Consider the following 22,325-nt stretch of genomic DNA (forward strand, 5'->3'; position numbering starts at 1 on the left):
ACATTTAATAATAAGTCGCACAAAAACTAATTTATATTGTAATCCATAACATGCAATAGTGTATGGCAGATAATAGATTAGAATTTAAAAAAAAGAATAACTTCTTAAAAGATAAATCGATAACTTTTTTAAAAGATAATTTTTTTTCTCAAAGTTATTAAATCATAACGTGTGTGTTTTTACAAAGTTTTATTTATATTAAAACATCATACAGGAGAGAACATCAATGCATGACGACAATAACGACCGAAAAAAAATAATTTTTTTCTATCTAATGCAAATCGTGATATATAAAAAATTATTTCCTATTAATATATGATGACAAACAATAATAACAAAAAAAATTTTTTTTCAATTTTATAATCATTCGTAGGAGGGATTGAAACGTTAAAATTGAAATTCACATTAAGATTCTCAATAGAATAAAGCGGTTATTGTAGCTCCAAAGTGCATAGTTCCACGCTTCTCCTTCTTCTCTTACGTAATTTTTTCTCCGTTATGAAGTATTCTTCCCGTCAATAAATACCGCATTGTATTCTTGTTGTGTTCAGTGCAACGCTTAGTTCAGCTAGATAAAGAAAGCATTTTATTCGCAAAATAGTGAAAAAAAATTCCAAATGTGGACCTATCATAGAATGTGTACCAGTAAAGCGCGTCTTGATGATAAAGTTGCGATAATAACGGGTGCGAATACTGGAATTGGTATAGAGACCGTCAGAGATTTTTACAGGAGAGGTAAATATCGACTTTTAATTTTTACATTTTATGGAATGCGTAATCACACACTCATGCGATATAATTATAGAAACGTTCTCACATAAAAATGAATAAAAAATGTGAAATCAAGTTAGTTTGTACGATATTTAAAATCCCACAAAAAAACTATATTTATGTTCTGTTACTAAGTATATTACTTTCATATAAAACTATACATTTTTTTTCAAGTAATTTATTTGTGTGTACAAAATAATAAAGTCTGTAAATAAGTTATTGTTTACTATTAACTAAATTAAATAAATTATATTTACAATTTTACATATCTTATATATATGTATATTAATATTAATATATAAATATATATAATAAAAATCTAAACTATATAATTCTCTCGTATAAATTATATATTCTTCAATATCAATTTATGTAACATACATTCATATAATATATATTTTCTATTTCATTTAGAGATTATTTTTTTAATTAAACTTTTTGTATCATATTTTTATAAACAATTTACGGTGTAATATTATGTATATATACAGGACTTCTAAAAGATTTAGATGTTTCTTTTAAAGACATTTAGATGTTTTAGAGACACTTAGATGTCTCTTTTTTTGGCCAATTTGAAATCAATCATTCTAGTAGAAATGTCAGTAATACTCATAAATAAATATCCAAAAAATAAAAAAAAACTGTAGTAGAAAAAACCTTAGTATTAAAAAATAAAATAAAATAATTTCACTAATTCTGCCTACATGCGTGATATCTTCATAGATCATTTAAATAGATATAATTATTCCTTATGATATTTTAATAAAACAATAATACAGGATGTAAGTATACCCAGTGAGCAATAAGTTACCAAAAAGAGTTCTTAAAGTACTCAGGTTTAAGAAATGGACATCCGATAATGCTATCTGGAAGATAACATAATGATGTCAATAAGTTCTCTAATGCGTCGATTTTAGAGGAAAAAAAGACATCACATAAATGACATCTAAAAGAATATTATAATCTGATTTCTTATAAATCGAAAATAAAATAAAAATAAAAAGGAAGCAAAAATAGAAGAAAGGACAAAAAATTCACACTAGGATTAGTATAAAATAATTTATTAAAAGTTGTTTTATATATTATAAAAATTATAAACAAGAAGTAACCTTAACTCATGCTACAGCATGCGGGAGATCGGATATTCGTTTATAATTTTTATAATATATAAAACAACTTTTAATAAATTATTTTATACTTATCCTAGTGTGCTCTTTTCTCCTTCCTTTTACTTCTTTTCTATTTTTATTTTTTGTATTTTCCTCTTTATTTTTCCTTCAAAATATCCGCCAAGTTAATATATAATAACCTAAATTATGTTCTAAAAACTCTTTATTATGTATACTTATAGATGTCTTTAGAATTTCTAGTAAGCGAACTCTAAAGACATCTATAAGTAGACATCATCTTACAAAAAGATAACTTATTGATGTTATTTTCAAAAGAAATTAATGAAGTCTTCAAAAAGTCCTCTTAAAGACTTCTTCCTCTCAATAATGCTCACTGGGTATATATATAATATATTTATATATAAATATAAATAATAATTCTTTTAGGCGCAAGAGTGATTTTGGCTTGCCAGAATCTGGAAAAAGTAAAGGCTGCAGTGGAAGATATAAAAAATAATCCAGATCCGAGGTAAGTATATAAAATTATACTTAAGCTTGTAGTTATCGTTTTGATATAAATCATTTATTCTAAAGAAAAAAAGAAAAGTAAAAAAATTCGAAATAATAAGTTATGAATTCATTTATCATAGATATTTAGCAGCTTTATTAGCTATTTCAATTATTATAGATAGTTTAATGTAAAAAATGAAAGTAAAATTCTGATTGATTTAAAAGATAAAAATAAAATTAATTTTATAATAGTTTATACAGGCAAATAAAAAGAAAAGATTCTTAGAAAACTTTCTGATATTTAAATATATATAAATGTATGTAAATAAGACATTTATTTTATGAAAATTCTTTTACGAAAAAATAAAACTATGTAATCTATAATTATTTTAAACTACGCTAACACTCTATATTTATAATTAATTATATAATAAATTTTTATTAACATTTAGCACAGGCAAAAAGTATACGGATAAGTTAGGCGAACTCGTGATCTGTTCATTGGATCTGGCTAACCTAAAGAGCGTAAGAGAATGCGCTAGGAAGATTTTGGCAGATGAACCAGTCATTCATATATTAGTAAATAATGCCGGTATAATGATGACTCCGCATGAAAAAACCAAGGATGGATTCGAGCTGCAACTGCAATCCAATTATCTCGAACATTTTCTCCTGACATTATTATTGCTGCCGAAAATACAATCATCCGCTCCTGGCTGCCCTGGCAGAATAATCAATGTGTCATCAATTTGTCACCTCCGTACGTATAAAAAATGAAACAATAAAAAAATAAAAGAAAAAGTATTTTATTATTAAAATATAATAATAAACTCGGTTTTCTTTTTTTATTAGCCGAAAAAAGAACAGTCCTTTTTATTATTTTTTTTGCTAATATATTATATATAATATTAATATATAATCAGATAATTATATATTAAGTAATCCGTTATTATCTGTTATTATTATTGCAGTTGGTAATATACACTTCGATGATATAAATCTAGACAACTCGTATAATCCTATGAAGGCATATGCACAAACCAAACTGGCGAATATATTATTTACCAAGGAACTTGCACATCAATTGAAAGGTAGAAGAGTGAAATACAAATATACACATATAATGTAAAAGAAATTACAATTACTCACGTTTAAATAATAAATTATTCAAAAATTAATACTCTTTTGATATGATAAATTTATTTCACATACTATATATTGTGTCAAAATGACATTTTTTTAATAGAAAAGTTGCATATAGTTCCAATTGTGGAAATATAAATTTTATTTTTTCAGAAGCAGGGATTAATGGAATAAACGTGTACTCCCGGCGTTATAAGAACCGAATTAAGCCGATATTATAGTAGAACGATAATTCCGGGTGCAACATTCTTCTATCGTAATATTATGCGGCCATTCATCAAAAATCCGGTACAAGGAGCGCAAACAACGATACATTGTGCGGTTGATGAAAAAGTAGCTAATGAGACCGGTCTTTATTATGCGTAAGAGCAAGCCATACGACATAGAACCTTTTTTACAAATTACAATAATACACAAATGTCAAAAGAATCTTTTTCCTGTAATTTCTTTTTTTATTTCTAAAATCTATTTCTAAAATCTATTTTTAATAAATTTATATATGTTGTTACTCACTCATTCACTCATTCTCTCTCTCTCTCTCTCTCTCTCTCTCTCTCTCTCTCTCTCTCTCTCTCTATCATATTTTATTTTAATAGAGAATGCCGCGTGTGCAGCCCACAATGGAGAGCGACAGATGATCAAATATCCAAGGAGCTATGGGATCTTACTTGTCGGCTTTTGCATTTAGAACCTGATAAAAATCTTTCCATATTTTTGCAAACTGTTTCGCTCCAACTTGCTGAATAATATTATTCGTATAGAATGGATTCATAAAGTAATAAATATAATTTCTTATCTTTGATAAATATTTACATTTATAATATATATTATATATGCAAAAACGTGATATATACGATACAAATAGTTATAATATAGATACAAGTTACATGACTTTGTGTGTTTATGTGTGAATAAATATTTTTAATGTTTTAATAATAAGTTAACTCCACGCATATAATGTTTAATATGTTAAATCTTTAAAATATTATTGTTACTAATAAAAAAAATAATAATTTTCATAAAAATAAAAGATAAGCACATTTTAAATAGTTGTAATATATAATCATGACATAAACATTTAATGTAATTAATTTTACTGTAAAAATTGAATTATGTATTTTCTGTTAACAGAATTTGAAATCATTTTACCTAATCGAAGAGTTTTTTTTCTTAAAGTTTTCTAATTTAATTGTACTTAAAAATGTATAATTATATCTAATATATATACATATATGTGATTTTATATGATTATTAGTTCGTTCGTTTACTGCTACACGACATTATCTATCTTATCTCGTAAGTTTAATCATGCGAATTATATAAAGCTTGCAAAGAGTGACAAATACGATTAAAAATATTTTGTTTCGATTTAATTTATGATACAATCTCGATGGAGAAACTTCAGATATTAAATTGATTTTATAAATCGGACAAATAAATGTCCGGCGAATAAATGAGAATGATCCGTTCAGCATGTACTTAAGATTCAATATAAATATAGATAAAAATTTTTAATTTTATGTAAAATAGATAGAGATAAGTTATATTATTATTTAATTATGTTGGACCAAACGCGTTTTATGTTATAAGGTATAAAGGATGCATAATGCGATCTAATTATATATAATCAAAAATAATTTTATGTATATACAGGGTGTACCAGAATTGGCGGATGCAGAATGCACAGCGTGATAGTTCGTGCCAAAAGAAACAACTTTTTCCTGTGGCAAAATTGCGTCTGAATATTATTTTTTTAATGAGAGCTACTTTAAACTAACGAATAAGCGATTTAGATTATGAATCAGGGGCGGCGCATGCACAACTTGCACAGCATTTGAGCATATACGCTATTTTATTATTTTGCTAAAGGTTTTATCAGAAGTGCATGATAACTAAATATTTATTAAATATCTATTAAATAGTTATTTTCGAAACAATTTACTTAATTGCTATTGCACAATAGAATTGTTCTTCTAAATCTAATATGTATGGATCAAAATTATTCACATGTTATCTGCTTATTTTACTTTCAATGATTGCTTCGGTGATATCAAATGGAAAATGTTCTTTCATTAAATAAATTGTGCATATTCTGGTAAAACGTTATTCGTTAGCTTAAAGTTGCTCTCTTTAAAAAAGTAATGTTCAGACGCAATTTTGCCAAGAGGAAAAGTTGTTTCTTTTAGCACGAAATCACGATTCCGTATCCGCGAATTTTGATACACCCTATACACACACACACACACACATATACATATATATTATTAGATCAGGTCAAAATCCATGCATAATTATATTATATATAATTAAATACAAACTTTTTTCGCGGGTGTTAAAGAGATATCTTATAAAGAAATAAAGATTAGATTAATTTCTAAATTTAATAGCAATCTTATATACTATTTTATTATTAGTAATACTAAATAAGAAGATTAGATATGAATTCTATTTTAAAATGAAAAAATTAGTAATTTCATAAATGTTGCATTAGAATTAATCATTTATATTATTAAATCCATATTATACATTCATGTATACATATTGATACATATTGATCACTCATGTTATTCATTAATGTTGACTTTTCTTATTTGATATCTGTGAGAAATGAAACAGAAATCAATGCACATTGATACAAAGGATTTATCGATATCGCTTCAATTATAAACGTGCCTTTAGGATGGCGTTGCCCTTCATAAATGCCACTTTCGGCCCGCTGCACGCTACGCACACAAAGAAAGAACCGTGTACGTGTGGCGCTATAGCCACTCGTCGCCGCCGAGCGCCACACGTACACGGTTCTTTTTTTGTGTGCGTAACGTGCAGCGGGCCGAAACTGGCATTTATGTTGCCCTTCTTTCTTTTTTGTCTGGGACACGCACGCATTAAGATAGCGGAAGTAAGCGTCACGCGTTTCTATCTGTCACATGTAATTGTGTCTTTATAAAGTCTATAATAAAGTTTTTCGACAAAAGTCACTTAACCACGCTCTGCTCTTTAATAAGAGAAACCTCTGACAACATCAATTGAACATTAATAATAAATGAGTAATCAGTTTATTTGTATTATGTGTGCGTGTACATACATGTGATAGCAGCTCTTAGTTAATTCTACGTGATATGAATGATCAATCGTAGTAGTGAAGCGTTTAACAAAAAATAGAAAAGCGTTCATAATAAAATTAACTTTTGTTAATAGAAATTTTGTTTCAAATTTTTGAAAATAATAATTTTCCATAAAAATATCATAAATGAAAATTTTTAGTTAAAATATTTATAATAAAAGAAAAAAAATGATATTTTTATTAAAATAATAAATAAATTTATTTTTTATTAATTATTTTTAATTTTATTAATTTTATTTTTAAGTAGCTATAATTTTATGAGTAATTAAGAATAATTTGTACATATATCTTATCAAATTTAAATTTCTGTCTTTTCCTTTTCATTTTCACGAGACTTAGCAATAGTTGCGCCGTCCCTGAACTACATTATATAAGTACTAAATTCCATTAACGTTGCTTAACGCCACTCTCTTCTCCACTATTCAGTCTTCATTCTTGCCGCGTTTGTGGAACATTTCAAATTGACGCTGGTCGATTGTAACAGATAGTTAACATTTGCAATTTTTAAAAAGTGCACTAAAATCATATAAAGAAAATATTGTAAAAATGTGGCAGTTCCACAGTCAATGCACCAGTGAAACGCGTCTCGTAAACAAAACAGTAGTTATAACAGGAGCGAATACTGGAATCGGCAAAGAAACCGCCAGAGATTTTTACAGAAGAGGTATTTTTGTAGATACATAATTCATAATTTTTTAAACTATAACAAAATCTTTTAAAACAACTTATTAAATTAAGAAAAGAAGAGAAAATTTTTATTTTATATATTGTACATATATGTTATATGTTCACATCTAATTCTGATAGCATTTAATTATTGATAGTATTTCTATTTTCTGACACCTGAAGTATTTTAGGTTTTTTTGAAATATATTCGAAATCGAGCAAAAAATAACAAAATAAAGCTTTCATAATTGCCTCATTAAAAAACTCACTGAGAGTTATCGTTTAAAAGTGAATCAGGGCCCTTTAGCCCATCTATTCGACGCTTCTGACGCCTGATTCGAGGCAGCTCGATAACGATATCTCGCATTGTCAGCGCAATTAAAAATAACGCTCGTCCTTCTCAAAAGATTCAATAATAACAAATAATAAAGAAAACGTTAAATTTATACACTGTTTCGAATTTATGGTTTATGCAAAATTTGATCTTCCGAGAAGGGTCTAAGTATAAATTCCGCGATTTCTTCTCTGTTACTTCCGGAAATCAAAATCGACTAAGTGAATATTTGTATTAGCGCCTCCTTTAGAAGAACTCTGTACTCTGTGCGAAGAAAATTACGTATCGATCTATCGTGATTTCTCTCTCTCTCTCTCTCTCTCTCTCTCTCTCTCTCTCTCTCTCTCTCTCTCTTTCTCTCTCTCTCTCTCTCTCTCTCGGGCTTATTTCTTTCTCGTAGCACGCGCTTCCGGTCGATTCGCTCTCAAACAGAATACACACGTTTCATTCTTGACAATAATTGAATCTATATTTTCTGATGCCTAAAACACTACAGATATTTTTCTGATAAACATTTTTTAAAAATATCTGACTTACGAATAGCTATTTATAATTATAATATCAAAATCTGGGTGATACTTTAACACATAATACAATATATAAAATATAAGTAAAAAGCGACATTTATATACAGAATGCATGAATAACAAAATTGCTATTTGAAATAATTTATCATTTATTAATATTAGGAAAAATTAGTTTTATATAAAATATTTTATATTTGATGATGTTTGTCAAAGGAAAGTTTTACTTTTATTTTCAAAGATATCAAAGTAATCACATAAATTTGTTAGATTGTATATTTTTTAAATACCGTGTTATCTTTTAAGTACTATATTGTAATTCATAAAAAGATAAATTTAAAACAAATTTATTTTGATATGTTGCAAACATATATTCGTAAAATTCAATTTGCGAAAATATCATCATGTTCTTGATACATGGTATAGACAGTGACATATGATACAGATGTGATATTTATGATAATGCGAATCATAATATTATGACTGGTATTAATTTCATTTGAAGTTTTATAAACAAAAATTTCTTGCATAAAAAGTTTGTATGGATTTAGAATTCTTTTAATATTATAATCTTATTGCGCAATCAACTTTATTGCGCATTTATTTTATCGGTTATACTAGTATAAGTATGTAATTCCGATAACTGTGGCGAGGAGAGAATCTGTCCTAAAAATATTTTGAATGTTAATGATAAAAAGATAATATTCATAAACATAAGAATTAATTATTAATTAATTACTAATATTCCAAATTATTACGAAAAGACAAAAGTTAAAAGAATTTATGCCTATCTTTTTATTAATAAAATTTAAAATTAAATTTAAAATTTAAAATGTTTTAAATTATCTTAATAAATATCTCCCAAAAGATATAAAAAAATATAAACTATGTATTTTCCTTATAGGTGCAAGAGTAATTTTGGCTTGTCGGAATATACAAAAAGCCAATGATGCAGTTGAAGACATTAAAAAAAATTTACCTTCGGGGTAAGAATAAATAATATAAAGAATAAATAATATTCAACCTATCCCGGATTATTTTATTTTGGCTTTATTATGTAACAATTGTGAAATCTTTGCAGATAGCAGTTGTCACATTTAAAGAAGTAGTTATGATAATTATAATAATAATTATTTACAAAATAATGCAATAATTTTCAGAGCAGACAGAAAACAATTTCAAGGTGATCCAGGTGAGCTCGTTATTTATCAATTGGATCTCTCTAGTCTAAAAAGCGTAAAAGAATGCGCTAAAAATTTGTTAATGAAAGAATCGGCTATTCATCTGTTAATAAATAACGCTGGCGTGATGATGTGCCCGCAACAAACAACCGAAGATGGATTCGAATTGCAACTACAAACAAATTATATTAGTCACTTTCTTCTGACACTTCTGTTGTTGCCAAAGATGCAATCTTCTGTTCCTGGCTGTAGGATAGTAAATGTATCATCGTTTCTTCATTTATGTATGTTAGTTTAATAACTAATATAAACATAAACTTGACAATGTGTAGATATAGATTGCTGAGAGAGATGAACACATCTTAATGTGAGAAATATCATAATATTATCATAAGTTATATCCAATAATAAAAGATAATACCTATATGGCATTAATATTTTGTAGTTGGTGCTATACATGATGATCTAAATTTGAAACAATCATACACTCCTATGAGGGCCTATATGCAAAGTAAACTGGCAAATATATTGTTCACCAAAGAACTCGCTCGTCGATTAAAAGGTAAATGATAGTAATTATTAAACGAAAAATTGAATATTATTTAGATAGTTGTTAAAATGACTTAAATATTATAATAATTCCTTATAAAAGATTAAGTAAGTTGTGTTTTAGCTATAGACATAGTAATATTAGACCGAGTCCTCTTATAAACGCTGAAACTCAGGTAAAAAAGGGTGTAGGTAAAGGGAATAGATCGACCTTTCTCTCTAATGAGAACAAAGTGGGAATAAGAAAAAGGAGCGATCAGCTTTTCCCTCACTTTTTCTTATCCCTACTTTCTGCTCGTTAGAACAAGAAAAGTAGACAACATCTACTTTTCTTTTCTATCTGAGTGATTTTAGCTTACATATTAATTTATCTTATTTTTTATAAGCCAATTATTTATAATAATGTTATACAATGTGATTAAAGGATCTTTCTTTTTTCCCTTTTTTAAAATGTTAGTTTACAAACAAGATAATTCTTAAAAATCTTTTAGAAAAAGATTATTAATAAAATAATTAATAAATAGAAATTAGTAAGAGTGTTAATATAATAATTAATAAATAGAAATAAGTAGAAATAATTAATAAATAAAAATTATATTTTTTTCAGAAGCAAACATTAATGGAATAAACGTATATTCTTTGCATCCTGGCGTTATAACGTCAGAAATAGGTCGACATTTTAGTTCAACAATGTTTCCAGGTGCAAGTACTGTTTTTCGAGTATTTTTGCGACCAATTTTAAAAAATCCTGAACAGGGAGCACAAACGACGATATATTGTTCAGTAGATGAAAAAGCAGCTGATGAAACTGGTCTCTATTACAAGTAAGGAAGAAATTATATTTTATAGAATTATTTTTCTCTCTCTCTTTCTCTCTCCCTTCCTCTAGAAAATATATAATCAATGGATTTAATAAAAAATAAATCGGATAATCTCTAGAAAATATTCCCATATAATATAATTTTATCAAAAAATGAATTATATTACATATATGTGTGTTTATGTGTATTTTTTGTATTTTTATTATAAAAAATTCAATTCTGCAATATTTTTTATATTTGTACAAATAATGCCTCCTTAAATATTTCGTACACAAATAGTTCGTACACACATATATATTTTTTATATTTAATTATATTTTATTCCTTATATTATACATAGCAATTTTCAGAAATATACGTTATACATTATATGTGTGTATACTATTTAATTCAATTTTTTAATAGTATTTCGAACATTATTTTTCGCAGAGAATGCGGAATTGCGACTCCACAATGGCGAGCGCAGGATGATCAAATTGCCAAAGACTTATGGGATCAAACCTGTCGGCTCCTGCGTTTGGAATGTGATGAAGATTTTGCAAAGTTTTTAAAAACTGTTTCCCGTGAAATTGTCGAATAATATATGCATATTGAATTAATGATATATAACTTAAAAATTGTTATTGGAGTGATATACATATATATTAGAAATTAAATATAAATTTTGATACTTTTAATAATATATTATATTTATTATTATATTATTATATATATATATATATATATATATATATATATATATATATATATTGTTACGTCCCTGGTTTGAGTCGCGGTCGAGTCTGTCTTGAAAAAGGAAGATCTCGTTGTCAAAGAATTGTTGATGGAGCAGCCGTCATTTGAAGTCTGGAGCCAGCTGTCAAGCTGAGCGGACGCGTTCCTATTTACGAGCCGTTGTGTTATCGTTCCGAGTTATTGCTTGTGTTTCTGTATTGCCTATTAAAGTTTCGGTGTTACAAAGAACCGTGTTATTTACGAGTGCGCGAGCGAGTACGCGAGTGTCGATCTTTGTGTTGCGCGCATTCGATAGATATCGTTCCGCGGACGCAACAATATATTTATATATATTTTAATAATGTATTATATAAAATTTTTTAAACAAATGTAGAATATATTTTTCCAAATGCTTGTATCAAAATAGTGTTTCAATTTATGTTTTCCTAAGTGGTTGCGTTAAAATAGTCTTTGAAAAAAAATAATTTATGAATTTAAAAGCAACATGACATATTTTTATAATATGGAAGGTTGATAATCTTATACTGAGAGAGCTTTTGAGTTATTTATATTAGAAAATTATTATTATAGTCATTTTTTTATTTTTTTACAATTAAATTATAATATAAATTTTGTAGTTATAATATATAAATTTTGCGTTTTTATAACTAAGCCTTTCTGTTTCTAATTAATTCTAATACATGTTTTAGAAGAATTACTAATTAACGTTCAATATTAATTATTGTGTGGTTTCTCGCGTGGAAATCCCGGGTGGTTCCACGGGCGACGCAAGTCGAGGCATAAGCCTCTAAATTTTTTCTTTACGTAGCCACGGCTCCTTGGAGGGTGTATAAAATAAAACTCTCTTCTGCTTGATGATTGCTTTCTTTATTGGAATAATTATTATGCAATTTGCCCTAACGAAATATTTACGGCTGTGATATGATTAGCAAGACTCTGTTCCGAGAAGACCAGCTCCGAGAAGCTTATACAGGGTGTAACTGAAAAAGTGCCCACAGAGCAAACAGCGTTATTCCTGATTAAAAATCGAATCGAAAAGTCCTGAACCATTTTTTTCTATAATGTTTAATAAAGCGGTAATTATTGAATAAAGTTGCGCCAATAAGCACCGACCTTTAGCCTCCTTGTCGAAATTTTCTTTAAGGAAATGCTTTTAACGGAAGAAATATGATTTTTAATGCAAAATAGTTTTTCGCATTATTACGATACGCATAAGAATATTGCACGATAGCGGCATGATATAGCGCCGTAGCGATGAAGCGTTCACGCACACTACCAGGCGCGCGGCTCACTGACATGCGCCCGTCTAAAGGTCTAAAAAGACGTTTCTTGTTATTATAATGTGTTTTTTAATAAACTAATATTGAAAAAAGAAAGAAGTGTTGTTGCTTCTCTGCGCTCCAACTACCGCGCGTTGGCTCTTATGCCATTTTCTTTTTAATTTTTTGATTACTTGAGTCAAATCTCTAATTATTAAATTTAGATATTTTATGGTTTATGCAAAATTAAGAAAGGATTTCAAGCCTCATAACTCGGAAAGTACTTAATGAAAACTAACTTAATTATAGTTTGTTATAGTTAATTATGTTTTGGAAAGCCCTCGAGATAAGCTACAAAAATATGCAATAAAAAATATAGTGTTCCATTTAAGAAATTGAAGGTGACCTTTATGTGACCTTTATGTGCTTCAAATAACTCTTCAAGGTCAAATCAGTGATACCATCTTATGTCTCCCTCCGACCCATACAACTTTTGTATGAAACATTTTTCTGTATCTCTCTTAGTTTTCCAGATATTCGCCTGGGGCGATTAAAATGCCCCACCCTGTATATTACCCTCTCTCTGGCTTTCTCTTTTCTCCTACCTACTGCTGCCTATGTCTTCTGCTGCCTACTGATATAGTGTCAAGTATATTAACTGTTACTTCTTGCTGTGGTGTGATACTATTAGTCGGTTTTCAGCACGGCAAGATAGAGAGAGTACATAAGTAAAATCGTTTCTCGTCGAGAGTACATAAGAAAAAGAATTTACAAATGTGGACGTATCATAAATCGTGCGCCAGTAAAGTGCGTCTTGATAATAAAATTGCAGTGATAACAGGTGCAAATACTGGAATCGGCAAGGAAACCGCCACAGATTTTTATAGAAGAGGTAAGTATCGATTATTTATTTTTACATTATTGATATACAATGGATAATTATAAATGAATCGTGATATATACATATATGTATATATATATATATATATATATATATATATATATATATATATATATACTCCTGAACAAAATTAACGCATAATTTTTTTTCTCACTTTTTCTTTACAATTTTTCGTTAAAATTTAAATATCAGTTAATATAATACATTTCGAGATTCATGAATTTGATATTGCATGAATCTCGAAGTATATTAAATTTATTGGCTTTTAATGTAGCTAATCTGTGCAAGTTCCCGTTATATCTTGTACTCTTTTATTTATATTTTGTATAGAATTTCTAAAAAAACTCGCATGTTCTTTTAATAACAGACTCATTTGTCTCGCATGTTCTTTTAATAACAGACCCATTTGTCAGTTTAAAATTAATTTTTTTTTAGCAGAAATGTCAGTAATAATTTTACAAACAAAAATATTTGAAATTCAGCAAGAATTTTAGCATTTAAAAATAAACTATAATAATTTCATGAATTCTCTCTCTCTCTCTTTCTGTCTGCAATATTATCTTTATTATATGGATTATTTATGTAGATTTAGCCATTTATTGTTATTTTAATGAGACATCAATGATCGAAAATATATGTAAATATATAATCACATATATAAATATATGCATTTAGGTGCACGAGTGATTTTAGCCTGTCGGGATGTGGAAAAAGCAAAACAAGCAGTTGAATGTATAAAGAATAAGCCATTTCCAAGGTAAATAAATGAATAAAATTATATCTATATAATTGTATAAGTGTATAATATTGTTTAATATCTCTAGAGAAAAAAAGCAAACATACTCTAGAGAAAAAAAGTAAAAAAATTTGAAATATTACTTGTGAAATTATATATATCAAATTTTAAACAGTCAACAATCCTATTTTTATTTTTATATAGACAATTTAATATTATATAAAAGATTAAAACTTGACAATTTGCAGCATATGTATCTTTCTTCATATCGTGAGTTTTCATATTTTCATCGCAGAAGATATATATTTTGATAATTTCTTTCGAACGCGAATTTCTTTTGACGAATTAATATTTATATCTAGGCTTTTATAAAATGTTGGCTTTTACAAATATTCGATTGTTTAAGCGCCTATCTAATTTTATGTATCTATTTGAAGTTTGACTAACTTTGTTTCTTAAGTTATCGTCACCTGACGATAAGGAATATAAAGATTTGCAATATTTTATGTATTAGATTGGTAAAACAAAAATAATTGTGCGATTTTTACGTATCAAATCTAAATACGCATTAAACAACTGTTGAGTGATCAACATTGAGTTTTTCTGCCACATTTCAAATTGGGCCGCTTCATTAATGGCATTTAATTTATTATTGTCAATAGTTGAAGAACGTCTATTACTTTTTTGTTCTTCAAGGCTTTCATTTCCATCACAATATTTTTAGAACCAATATTGAGCTGCATATTGAGCTTTGCCAAAAACAAGTTTGATATATTGAGTTCGCAGTTTCTGTTACTTTACATCCCAATTTAAATTCATATAATAAAATCGCATAAATTAAAACAATAAACATAAGCAGAAATCAGAAGTATCAATTTTACTGTTCACAATAATGTATAACAAAAGGTAAACCGGCATCAAATTTAAAATTATAAAAACCTCATTATTTTTACACCAACCTAATAATTTATATTGTAAAATTTTCGTAATTTATATATTATAAAATTTTTCCCGCTGAGCTATGCCAATCACATAATTATACATATTAAATATTTACATTATAATACATGTTTATTAAATATTTACATTACAATACATGTTTATGTAATCACATTACATGCATGGATGTAATGTTGAGCTGATGTATTTAAATATTGAGAGAGAGAGAGAGAGAGAGAGAGAAGGACACATACTATAATGCTACATTAGATCATTATACATTTTATTATTTCATATCACATCAACACATATACAGAGTGGCAGGGAAATTTTGACAGTCCCGAAATGTGAAGATAGGTTGGCTCAAATTAAGAAGGAAGCTACTATACTATTTTGCGATATTCGCAATAGTTAACGAAAAATTAATTTAAAAAAATCGACCAATGTGCGTGGCTCGAAGCACACGACGGCGAAGACGGTCTGACTGTAACATAATGGCGGCGCTTGGGGAGGGTGATTGGGGAGGGGAGGAGCTTCGCCACGCTTACACACTCATCGCTGTCTCTCTTTAAATATAAAAATAAAGCGGCCTTGGCACATGTACTCGCGCTAATTTTTTTCTAATTTCTAACATTAATCGCTCACATATACATGCTTACATACACATACACATTTGTATTTACATACACAAATATTAAAAGATATTCTTACTCTTAAATCCAGCTATCATGACTTTGAAATCTATGTATTCTGTCGCATCAACAACTATCTCGAAAAATCTTTCGAAATACTTTTAGAAAACACACTGTTTTTTCTTTTTAATCACCTTATTTCTTCTTTCAAATCTCGACATTTTTAGTATCATCAGTAATCAATAATTTCATCGTATAATTATTATTCAATCAAACACACACACACACATACACACACACACACTTGCATATATACATATACAGGATGTAACTGAAAAAGCGCCCACGGAGCAAACAGCGTTATTCCTGATTAAAAATCGAGTCGAAAAGTCCTGAACCATTTTTTTCTATGCTTAATAAAGCGGTAATTATTGAGTAAAGTTGCGCCAATAATTTTCTTTAAGGAAACGCTTTTAACGGAAGAAATATGATTTTTAATGCAAAATAAAGTTTTTCGCATTATTACGATGCATAAGAATATTGCATAATAACAGCATGACATTGCGCTGTAGCGGCGAAACGCTTACGCACGCTGACATGTGCCCGTCTAAAGTGCTTATTGACGTAACTTTACTCAATAATTACCGCTTTATTAAGCATTATAGAAAAAAATGATTTTTAATCAGGTATAATGCTGTTTGCTCCGTGGGCGCTTTTTCAGTCACACCCTGTATATATATATATATATATATATATATATATATATTTATTTATTTATTTATTCCATTAACAATATATAATGTATTGTTAATAAATAATATGCTAAGCATTTGGAAACGCTTTTATAAAAAAACAAAGAAAATATTTCAGTTAAAAATTATATATACCATGTAATTCTCATAATAAAATGTATCATATAATTTATTTATTTAATAATTTAATTATTAATATTAATATTAATATTAATTACTAATATACTATTAAATTACTAATATACTATTAAATTATATTTCCATTAAATTATTAATATTAATATTAATTTAATTATAACTATTTATTACTTAATTATAATAATAGTTTAATATAATTTATTTAATAACAGTACAAATAGCGAGCAGTATAATGGTAAACTGGGTGAGCTTGCGATATATTCATTGGATCTTTGCAGTCTAAAAAGTGTAACAGAATGCGCTAAACAGTTATTGACAACTGAATCAGCTATTCACATATTAATAAATAATGCTGGTGTAATGATGTGTCCGCATTACAAAACCGAAGACGGATTCGAGTTGCAGCTACAATCGAATTATCTCGGACATTTTCTCCTGACATTGTTACTACTGCCGAAAATACAATCATCCACTCCTGGTTGCAGAATAGTTAATGTGTCATCACTTGCTCATGTTTGTACGTAAAAATGAAATAGAAAGAAGCAAAATATGTGAGAAATAAAAGAAAAAATATTATATTCTTAAAATCTTATTAATATCTTTTACAACTCTCATTTTCTTTTTGGAAAAATTTATTTCTTCATTTGGGTTAATATTAAACATATTGATAATATATATCCTAGATAATAAATTTATATTATATCTAAGTAGTATCTATTGTTATCATTGCAGTTGGCGATATACATTTCAATGATATGAATCTAGAAAAATCGTATAGTCCATTGAAAGCGTATGCGCAAAGCAAAATGGCAAATATTCTATTTACTAAAGAACTTGCACGTCGATTGAAAGGTAAAAAAATGAAGTAAACATACATATATTATAAAACAGTCAAAATAGCGATTACTTGCGTTTAAATAACAAATTATTAAAAAAATAATATATTTTTAATATGCTAATGTTTTACTTTATCTATAATATTGTGACAATATAACATATTTTTATAGAAAAGCATATAGTTTATATTTTTAGAAAATATAAATTTTATTTTTTTTATTTTATTTATCAGAAGCTGATATTAGTGGAATAAATGTGTATGCTTTGCATCCCGGCGTTATAAGAACCGAATTAGGACGACACTATAATAAAACAATAGTTCCGGGTGCGACATTCTTCTTTCGTTATATTATGCGGCCATTCATCAAAAATCCGATACAAGGAGCGCAAACAACGATATATTGTGCTATTGATGAGAAAACAGCTGATGAGACCGGTCTTTACTATGCGTAAATGCAAATTATATGATATGAAATATTTTTTGCAAATTATAACAATTTAAACTTATTTTTATTTAAACTTCCTTTTTTCTTCTTTTCTTTCTTTCTCTAAAATCTATTTTTAACAAATTTATACTTGTTGTTACTGTCATACTTTTTAATAGAGAATGCTGCGTGTCCAGGCCACAATGGAGAGCGAGAGATGACCAAATATCCAAGAAGCTATGGGACCATACTTGTCGGCTTTTGCACTTGGAACCTGATGAAAATTTTTCTGCGTTTTTGCAAACTGTTTCGCGCCAGCTTGCCGAATAATATTCATTTGTATAGAATTTATGTGTAAAAAATATACTTTCATCTTCTACTATCTTTGATAAGTTTCTGTTTACAATACATGATATGCAAAGGCATGATACACATATTCGAGAAAAATAGCGACAAATAGAATAGAATACGAATAATGTACAAATGAAGTTAATAAAACAGGGGATTTATTAATACAAATTAGTACTTAATGAGTATTAAAAGTATACAATTATTTTCTCAACAATAAGTTTTCTATTAATTTTCTATCTTAAGTATTTCTTACTACATTTTCTAACTGGTATTGGTCATTTATCTTGCATAACTTAGCCTACTATTGGACTTATTATATTGCATTTACATAACTGCATCTAGATAATTTAATAAGACATTGATTAGGGAAAATAGAGCAAAATTATCATTGTCGGTAAATACATAAGCATACATATCTTACATTCCTTTTGATCGTGCAATTTTACGATATCACTTTTGATAGACACTTATATTAATATAACTTTAGCTAATATAAAGCCAACTTATCAGTCAAAATTGATTGATTGAAATTTTTATAGTAATACATAATGTAATTTATAATAAAATATAATAAGTTTACATTAATTTTATATTAATAATTTATATTAATAATAAAATAAACGTTTATATATGATTTCTTATTACATTTTATGTAAGTTAATTAATTAATAACTCAACTTTACATCGTTAAATCAAAGTTTTCTGATAATATATACATATATTTTTTGATTCTGTGTGAGAGAGAGAAAATATGGATAGATAAAAAATTAAGATAAAATCGGCGTGAGTTATAAATAGGTTATTACATACAATCAACAAAATTATTAAAGCGTGTTCATTGTTAAATAAAATAATAAATTTCATCAATTACAAAAATGCTTTTTAGTTTTTTCTTCTTTATATTATTATTATTTTTCTTATTTTTTTAAATTTATTTTTACAGTATATTTGAAAGAGTTATTAAAAGTTATTTGATTTAGTTTGTTCAATCTAATCTATATTCAAGTTATTCCATCTAATTTCTTCTATCCCATACAATCTACTGAATCTACATTTGCAAATCCGTTATCTTTCAAAATAAAATAAAAGTAATTAAAAAATAATTTTTAATAACTCTTTTCAATATACTACAAAAATAAATTAGAGTATAAATAAGGACAAACTAAAAAGCATTTTTGTAATTGATAAATTTTATTTAATTTATTTAATAATGAAAGCCTTCTCATCAACGTCAAAATATATAATCGATTTATGTCTTCTATTATAAACTAATATTCACTTTCTTTCAAAAAATAAAACCAGCCATCCTTTTCAATCCATTCATCCTTCATGCATTGCATTAATTGTACCAGAAATGAAGGACTGTTATATAAACATATAATTATGATCATCGATTAATCCTTGACATATACAATTCTTGATATACAACTTAAAGAAATATCGGTAATATTGTTTCGTTAGCCGTAAAGAATACTTATATCTAATTAGAAAGATACGTGGGTATTCACATAATTAGTCTCTACTTCTTCCCTTGATGATATGTGAGTCTAGGTAAATGCGAAAAGCGAGTAAGGCCAAAGTGAAGGTAACAAAGAGTCCGGCATTGAGTTGTATGATGCTTAAACTATGAAGTAACGATGATATAATCACATTACAAAGACCTACCTGTATGTTGATAGGAGTAACAAATTTAATAAATAAATTTTTTCAATGTTGCCTTATTACATAAGATTATTTTGATGAAAGAGATAGGGAGAAAAAGAGAAAAAGAGAAAAAGAGAGAGAGAATATAAAACATTGTGATACTATAATTATGAGGCAGGAAACATATATAATTGTTCTTTTAAGAAAAAAAGAACATTTTTTTATTAAATATTTTATTATTGTTATTTAATCTAAAAATTTTGACTATCAAAAAATCAATCTATCTGATATTGTAATTATGAATTGGATATTTGTTTTTAATGTCTTTTAATCTAAAAGTTTCGACTATCAAAAGATCTATTTGATATTGTAATTATGAATTGAATGCTTGTTTTTAACTATATCATCTTTTTCTGCTGTACTTTCGTTAAATATTTATTCTCGGAAACTTTTTTCAGGCAAGATAACGAGATGTTGAAATGAGACAATATCATTTTTCTATTATTAGATGTAGATCTATTAATAGAAAATAATTTTAATGACATATAATTTCTCGTTTTCAATGATAGTTTTATCTGCGAAAAGATTGTGAAGAAAGAGAGAGAGAGAGAGAGAGAGAGAGAGAGAGAGAGAGAGAGCATATTTGTGTCTAGTCAAGTGGGTGATAATCTTTTATAGAATGAATGATAAACTTCTATGTTATACTAGAGCACTATCAAAACGATGTCACCTATCAAATTAAAAGGCAATTATTTACAATTAGATTATGCATTAATAAACAGAAATATCAATTTATATTGATCAATATATAAGAAAATATGATAGTTTATATTTTAATAATTGCCGATAAATTGAAATATGACTTTGTGTTAAAATATAAGTATTAACTCAACCTATATTCTACCCAATTATAAATCTTTCGATGTTTAGTATGGTTATATGATATAATAGATATAATATATAGAAGTCTTTCTCTTTCTCTTTTGTGCAATGTAAATATTGTAATAATTAGCTGTTGAATGAGAGAGAGAGAGAGAGAAAGTATTTTAAATATTTTTATCTTTTTATCTAATATTACATAAAATTACAGTTGGTAATTTTTCGTTACATATTTATATTAGCACATGTGGACAATAATTAATTTTTTCAAAGAATGACTCTCTTTTACTATAATATTAAAAATATTTAATTTATTAAATTAATAAAAAATATTTAGTACAAATATTTAGTACAAATATTTACATTATAAGATTAACCGTATCTTATGTAATAAATAAGATCTACAGCATTTACCCATCTCTTATAAAAGAATTGAAAACTTAATTTGCTATAGATTAAATTTACTGTAAATTGTATATCTCTTTCGTACATGAAAAAAGGATAGTATTCTTTGTAGTTTTGAGTTAATATCCTAACAAATTTTTTACGATTTTATCATCTCTGGTCAACGACTTAGGTGAATGTTCGAAGACAACAATATGCAGGCGTCTTCGAGGACGATAAAAAAATCACGCGCCCACGTCACTTTATCTGGCATGGATCCGTATACTATGTGCGGTAACGATGTGAATTCTTAAGTCTAGAAATTACGTCATACGACGCATTAAGTGTTTGTCATGGAGGGCAAGCTAGATCTAGTTCCATCTGACAAGTGTAGGCGGTTTGCCATGGAATAGTATTCTAACTATAATAGTCGCATAGCACTATAAATCCGCTTGCATAAATTACCGCCAAAATTACTGAATTCCCACAATTATTCGCGGCAGTTTAGCAACATTCTCACACGCGCGATAAAAAAAAATAGTAAAATGTGTCTACTATTTGTAATGATTCTCTTTGAATTCGTAATACACTGGATAAAGAAAGAGATTTGAATTGATCCAATGATTTTAAAAATTTGACCATAATATAATATTGTCTTTAAAAAATGAAAGTTTTATTATTTTCTTCTGCTTTAATCGATTCATTTAACAACGTAACAAGCGTCAATTACATTTGATATATGAAATATATGATATAAAATATATATTTTTTTATTTTTGAATATTTTAAGCACAGACATCGACTGGTGCTTAGACACAAACACAAACTTAATAGTTTACCACATTGCGTTCACGTAGAATGATCACGAAAGCGATCATTATATTACATTTCCCCGCCCTGCAATTTTGATGTCATGCGTGTGTAATGCGCAGGAAACATTTCCGACGTTTCGTAAAATTTCGCGCTGTTGTTGCTTTTCAG

At 27.4% G+C, this 22,325-nt stretch overlaps 2 protein-coding genes and 1 pseudogene across 5 annotated transcripts; all 3 read left to right on the plus strand.

Annotated features, from left to right (window-relative positions):
* Positions 1 to 524: 524 nt before the first annotated feature.
* Positions 525 to 4,502, plus strand: LOC145963405 (retinol dehydrogenase 11-like; annotated as a pseudogene). Its single transcript, XR_014436156.1, has 6 exons — positions 525 to 735; positions 2,328 to 2,409; positions 2,843 to 3,150; positions 3,362 to 3,481; positions 3,687 to 3,895; positions 4,130 to 4,502. The product of XR_014436156.1 is annotated as a retinol dehydrogenase 11-like (transcript).
* A 2,518-nt stretch (positions 4,503 to 7,020) lies between these two features.
* Positions 7,021 to 11,870, plus strand: LOC145963404 (retinol dehydrogenase 11-like). The gene is made up of 6 exons (XM_083085316.1): positions 7,021 to 7,321; positions 9,086 to 9,167; positions 9,342 to 9,646; positions 9,808 to 9,924; positions 10,519 to 10,735; positions 11,162 to 11,870. The coding sequence occupies exons 1-6, from the start codon at positions 7,204 to 7,206 to the stop codon at positions 11,310 to 11,312; spliced, it is 990 nt and encodes a 329-aa protein (XP_082941442.1). The 5' UTR covers positions 7,021 to 7,203; the 3' UTR covers positions 11,313 to 11,870.
* Positions 11,871 to 13,384: 1,514 nt separating this feature from the next.
* Positions 13,385 to 18,605, plus strand: LOC145963402 (retinol dehydrogenase 11-like). Of its 3 annotated transcripts, none has more exons than XM_083085313.1 (6): positions 13,385 to 13,618; positions 14,303 to 14,384; positions 17,037 to 17,341; positions 17,557 to 17,676; positions 17,894 to 18,110; positions 18,284 to 18,605. In XM_083085313.1, exons 1-6 carry the CDS (start codon positions 13,501 to 13,503, stop codon positions 18,414 to 18,416), a joined length of 975 nt encoding a protein of 324 aa, XP_082941439.1. In that variant the 5' UTR covers positions 13,385 to 13,500; the 3' UTR covers positions 18,417 to 18,605. The 3 variants fall into 3 exon arrangements, with proteins under 3 accessions (XP_082941439.1, XP_082941438.1, XP_082941440.1); XM_083085312.1 differs by having other exon boundaries at positions 13,386 to 13,618; positions 18,266 to 18,605; XM_083085314.1 differs by having other exon boundaries at positions 13,386 to 13,618; positions 17,103 to 17,341; positions 18,266 to 18,605.
* Positions 18,606 to 22,325: the final 3,720 nt, after the last annotated feature.

This window comes from Camponotus vicinus, unplaced genomic scaffold, assembly GCF_025532165.1.
Source record: "Camponotus vicinus isolate PSW18456_S1 unplaced genomic scaffold, iyCamVici1.0 SCAF_12, whole genome shotgun sequence".
Lineage (NCBI taxonomy): Eukaryota > Metazoa > Arthropoda > Insecta > Hymenoptera > Formicidae > Camponotus > Camponotus vicinus.

Excerpts from the sequence above, each read along its gene's own strand:
- LOC145963404 (XM_083085316.1), top strand. The coding sequence starts at position 7,204 with ATGTGGCAGTTCCACAGTCAATGCACCAGTGAAACGCGTCTCGTAAAC. Across the intron at positions 9,925-10,518 it reads ACTCGCTCGTCGATTAAAAG|AAGCAAACATTAATGGAATA; the intron begins GTAAATGATAGT and ends TATTTTTTTCAG. Across the intron at positions 10,736-11,161 it reads GAAACTGGTCTCTATTACAA|AGAATGCGGAATTGCGACTC; the intron begins GTAAGGAAGAAA and ends TATTTTTCGCAG.
- LOC145963402 (XM_083085312.1), top strand. The coding sequence starts at position 13,501 with ATGTGGACGTATCATAAATCGTGCGCCAGTAAAGTGCGTCTTGATAAT. Across the intron at positions 17,677-17,893 it reads ACTTGCACGTCGATTGAAAG|AAGCTGATATTAGTGGAATA; the intron begins GTAAAAAAATGA and ends TTTATTTATCAG. Across the intron at positions 18,111-18,265 it reads GAGACCGGTCTTTACTATGC|AGAATGCTGCGTGTCCAGGC; the intron begins GTAAATGCAAAT and ends ACTTTTTAATAG.